The 3,559-nt window shown below is 38.5% G+C and overlaps 1 protein-coding gene across 1 annotated transcript in view; it reads left to right on the forward strand.

The window, feature by feature from the left end:
* Window positions 1-3,303, forward strand: part of USP11 (ubiquitin specific peptidase 11) — a 25,350-nt gene extending 22,047 nt beyond the window's left edge. Inside the window, 2 exon segments of the mRNA XM_006903709.1 lie at window positions 1,704-1,723; window positions 3,257-3,303. Coding sequence (XP_006903771.1) covers window positions 1,704-1,723; window positions 3,257-3,303 — 67 coding nt within the window.
* Window positions 3,304-3,559: the final 256 nt, after the last annotated feature.

Consider the following 3,559-nt stretch of genomic DNA (forward strand, 5'->3'; position numbering starts at 1 on the left):
ATAACGCAGATTGTTGATAGATCTTCCACCAATCCTAACGTCACACATCTCCTCATAGAGCCCAGCCTCTCAGATTATCTGCTCTGCATACAGGTTGAAAAGGTATGGAGATAGGACACATCCCTGGTGTACACCCTTCCCAATTTTGAACCTATTCTCTTACCCATATCAAATAACTCTGCCAGTTATTCCCGGTTTAGTTGTGGCTACTGTTGTCAATGTGCTGCTGTATTCCTTTTCCTGAGGGAAAGGTCTTGTTTCCCAGGCAGTGTTCCCTACATGTGTTTCCCCTTTAGAGCAACAGCCCTCTCTATTTTGTTTATGTTATTGTTGTCTTTTCCCCCTCTTTCATCTTTCTTTGGATGTTCTAAGAAATGAGGGTATAAGTGCACACAGTGTATTTTATTTTTGATATCCTGTATCCTCTATTGTATGTATATAAATGATTACACATCAAGCAGTGTGGTGTGGTGGTTTTTTATCATGCATTACTAAGCAGAAACTCTACCTAATTATGGCTTGTGTGCTTGAATGCCAACTGTATGATGAATGCTACTCTGAGTGCTTATTGAGTACCAGTTATTTTCTGAGTGCTTTCAAAACACCTTTTGTGTGCAAAATACAATTCTAAGCGCCAGTTGTATATATACTCAGATTCCTCCCCCCCAAGAACTGATTCCTAATCCTCACAAAAATTTCACGAAATACTTGTCATCTTTAATTTTCAGATGGAGAAAACTGAGGTGCAAACATTAATGAGTTCCTCAAATTCTTTCAGGATGTTGAACTATCTCTTCAGTTATACTTGGAGCTGGCCTCTCAAGGAGTTTGTCTGACCTACCTGCACTAGAAACTACATATTTTTATAGACAAACTGCCCCACAGTTGCCAACATGACAGGGGAAATGTGCTGTCTTTGTTGTCCCCGTAGTCCTATCTCATTATGACCATCACCAAGCAGGTTAACCCAAGAAGTGAGTGAGATGGAGCATCTGTCACAGAATAGGTATTGGAAAGATTAAAAGCATAGTGTATCTGAGGATAAAATGCCATTTAAACACTAAACATCTCCTACCTGGATCCTTCCTTAGGTGCCAACCTCTGGGAAACAGCTCTCAGCATCTGTGAGCTAGTAGTTGTTAGGTGCTGCTAAATCCACTAATTTAGAACAACTCTATGTACAGCAGAACAAATCTCTGCTGTGCTTAATCCCATTGTTGCAGTCACTGTGTCTGTTTATCTTGTTGAGTCGTCTCTCTTTTACTGACTATACTTTTCCAAGCACAATGTCCTTTTCCAACATGCTTAAGGTATATGAGACCTTGCTTCTGAGGGACACTATGATTTACACATTTAGAGGAGAATAAACAAATGTTAGGTACCTGTACATAAAAAAGCCACCCAACCTTTCACAAGAAAGAAAAGTATCCTGCTTAGTGGCAGCTGGTAGATTATTTCCCTAGTAAGGACCTGAATGTTCCCAATAGCCTTCTGCCTTTACATTGGATCTGGCAAGATTTGCTCTGATTTACCACCCTCAAATGTCACAGGCAAGATATGTAGTTGCCGGTGAGCCTGATGCTGACAAGAAAAAGAACTGAAACACTAGGTTTAATTATTGCTGCTCCAGGCACTCAGAAGCATCATTTAATCCTTAACAAAGAGCATATGATTTAATTACTGTTATCACCTCCATCTTGTAGGTACAAAAATGAATTAAGAGGTGAGTCAAAATGCCTGTAAGTACATAAACATCTCACTACATAGGGATAATCACGCTTGTATAAAACCCACCCACCTAAAATGAATCTATTTAAAATAACTTTCAACTGTTGTTGTTGTTTAGTGTCATCGAGTCGTAGAAAACTCATAGCGACCCTATGAATGAAAGACCTGAACACTTGTATAACTTTCATCATTTCTCCAAGTTCATAGGGTTTACAGAGGCAAGCTATTTCGGAAGTGAATGCCACTCCTGCTTTCAAGCTTGTTTTAATCGGGGAGCTCCACCAAACACTGTCCATGAGTAACCATTATTGCATCATTAGTGCATTGTGACATCAGTGTCACAGTGTTCAGCATCACAGCAACCACGAGTTAGCTCTGTACAGCAAACGTAAAGACCAGAGCTATACCAATTAGAAGAATGTTTGACCAAAAACAGTTAAAACCAGGCCTGAGGGCCGCATATTAAAATCACCCACCTTTGGCTTGGTAGCATCATTTTCTGTCCACTAGGCCCACTGAGCTGTCTCGTTGTTGTTGTTGTTAAGTGCCGCCATAGATGACTCATAGTAACCCTATGAATGAAAGACCTGAACACTTGAATAACTTTCATCATTTCTCCAGGTTTGTAGGGTTTCTGGAGGCAAGCTATTTTGGAAGTGGATGCCACTCCTGCTTCCAAGCTTGTTTTAATTGGGGAGCTCCACCAAACATTGTCCACCATGGGTAACAATTACTTTCAACTATTCAAAGGGGAAACTAACCTGTGGGACAAATAGTCTACATGAACCAAAGTGTCACCTACTCTGAGACTACAAGAACTTGGTTGGTACCACTACCAACTCTTCTGATCAGGGTCACAATAGACTGATGGAACAGAAGAAAAGTAGAACAGAATCTTACATTCCTTTTTTTTTTTTTTAAAAAAAAAAACCAAACAAAAACAAAAAAACAAAGAAATAGACATGCTGGGCTAGTTGAAACTGGAGGACTGCCTGGCCATCATTATCGCTAAGTAACATATTGCTTCAGAAAATACAAAGAATATAACCTGTGCTCCTTTAAAAAGTCATTTATATGAGACTAAACAGACAACAATTACCATAAAACAAAAATGAGATGGTAAGAGGAGCTCTGATGGCCTAGGTGTGGTAAGCTGTGCTGCAATCACAGAGCCACATGGTTTTCTCCATGAAAAAATGATGGGCAATCTCCTCCTGTGTAATTTACTGCCTCTGAAGACCCCCTGGAAGGTCACTTATCAGTAAATTCTGACTTGGTGGCAAATAACAAGTGTCAAAAAGGAATATTTTTTAAAAAAGAGGACAGGGAAATGCAATTAATGTAAATGGAATAACCAGAAGAGAAATACTGAAAATGTTCATGCATTGTGAAGAATGTAACCATTGTCACTGAACAATTTGTGTAAAAACATTTGAATGAAAACAAAAACTTAAAAAACTTTCACCAAAACCAGTAAACTATTTTTAAAAGAAAATTTAAAGCTTTAACAATTTAAAAATCTTTACAGGAAAGAATCATCTTCAAGATGGCATGCATAAGAATCAGAAGAAATAAGAGACAAACAACAGAGTTAACACAGAGAAGTCCTCATATTAGAACTTTTTCAGACATCAGTGAGACGTGATTTGTAAACCAATGTTCATAGCAGCATTATTCACCATCATAAGAACAAGGAAACAACCAAAATGTTCAATCACAATTGAATAGATTGAGAAATTGTGGTACATTCACACACATGAAATACTAAGCAACACTCAGGAACAAAGATTAGAAAAATTCTACGTAACTTGGGAGAGGCAGAAGAGCATTA

Source organism: Elephantulus edwardii, unplaced genomic scaffold (genome assembly GCF_000299155.1).
Source record: "Elephantulus edwardii isolate Elephantulus edwardi_28Jun2011 unplaced genomic scaffold, EleEdw1.0 scaffold00239, whole genome shotgun sequence".
NCBI lineage: Eukaryota > Metazoa > Chordata > Mammalia > Macroscelidea > Macroscelididae > Elephantulus > Elephantulus edwardii.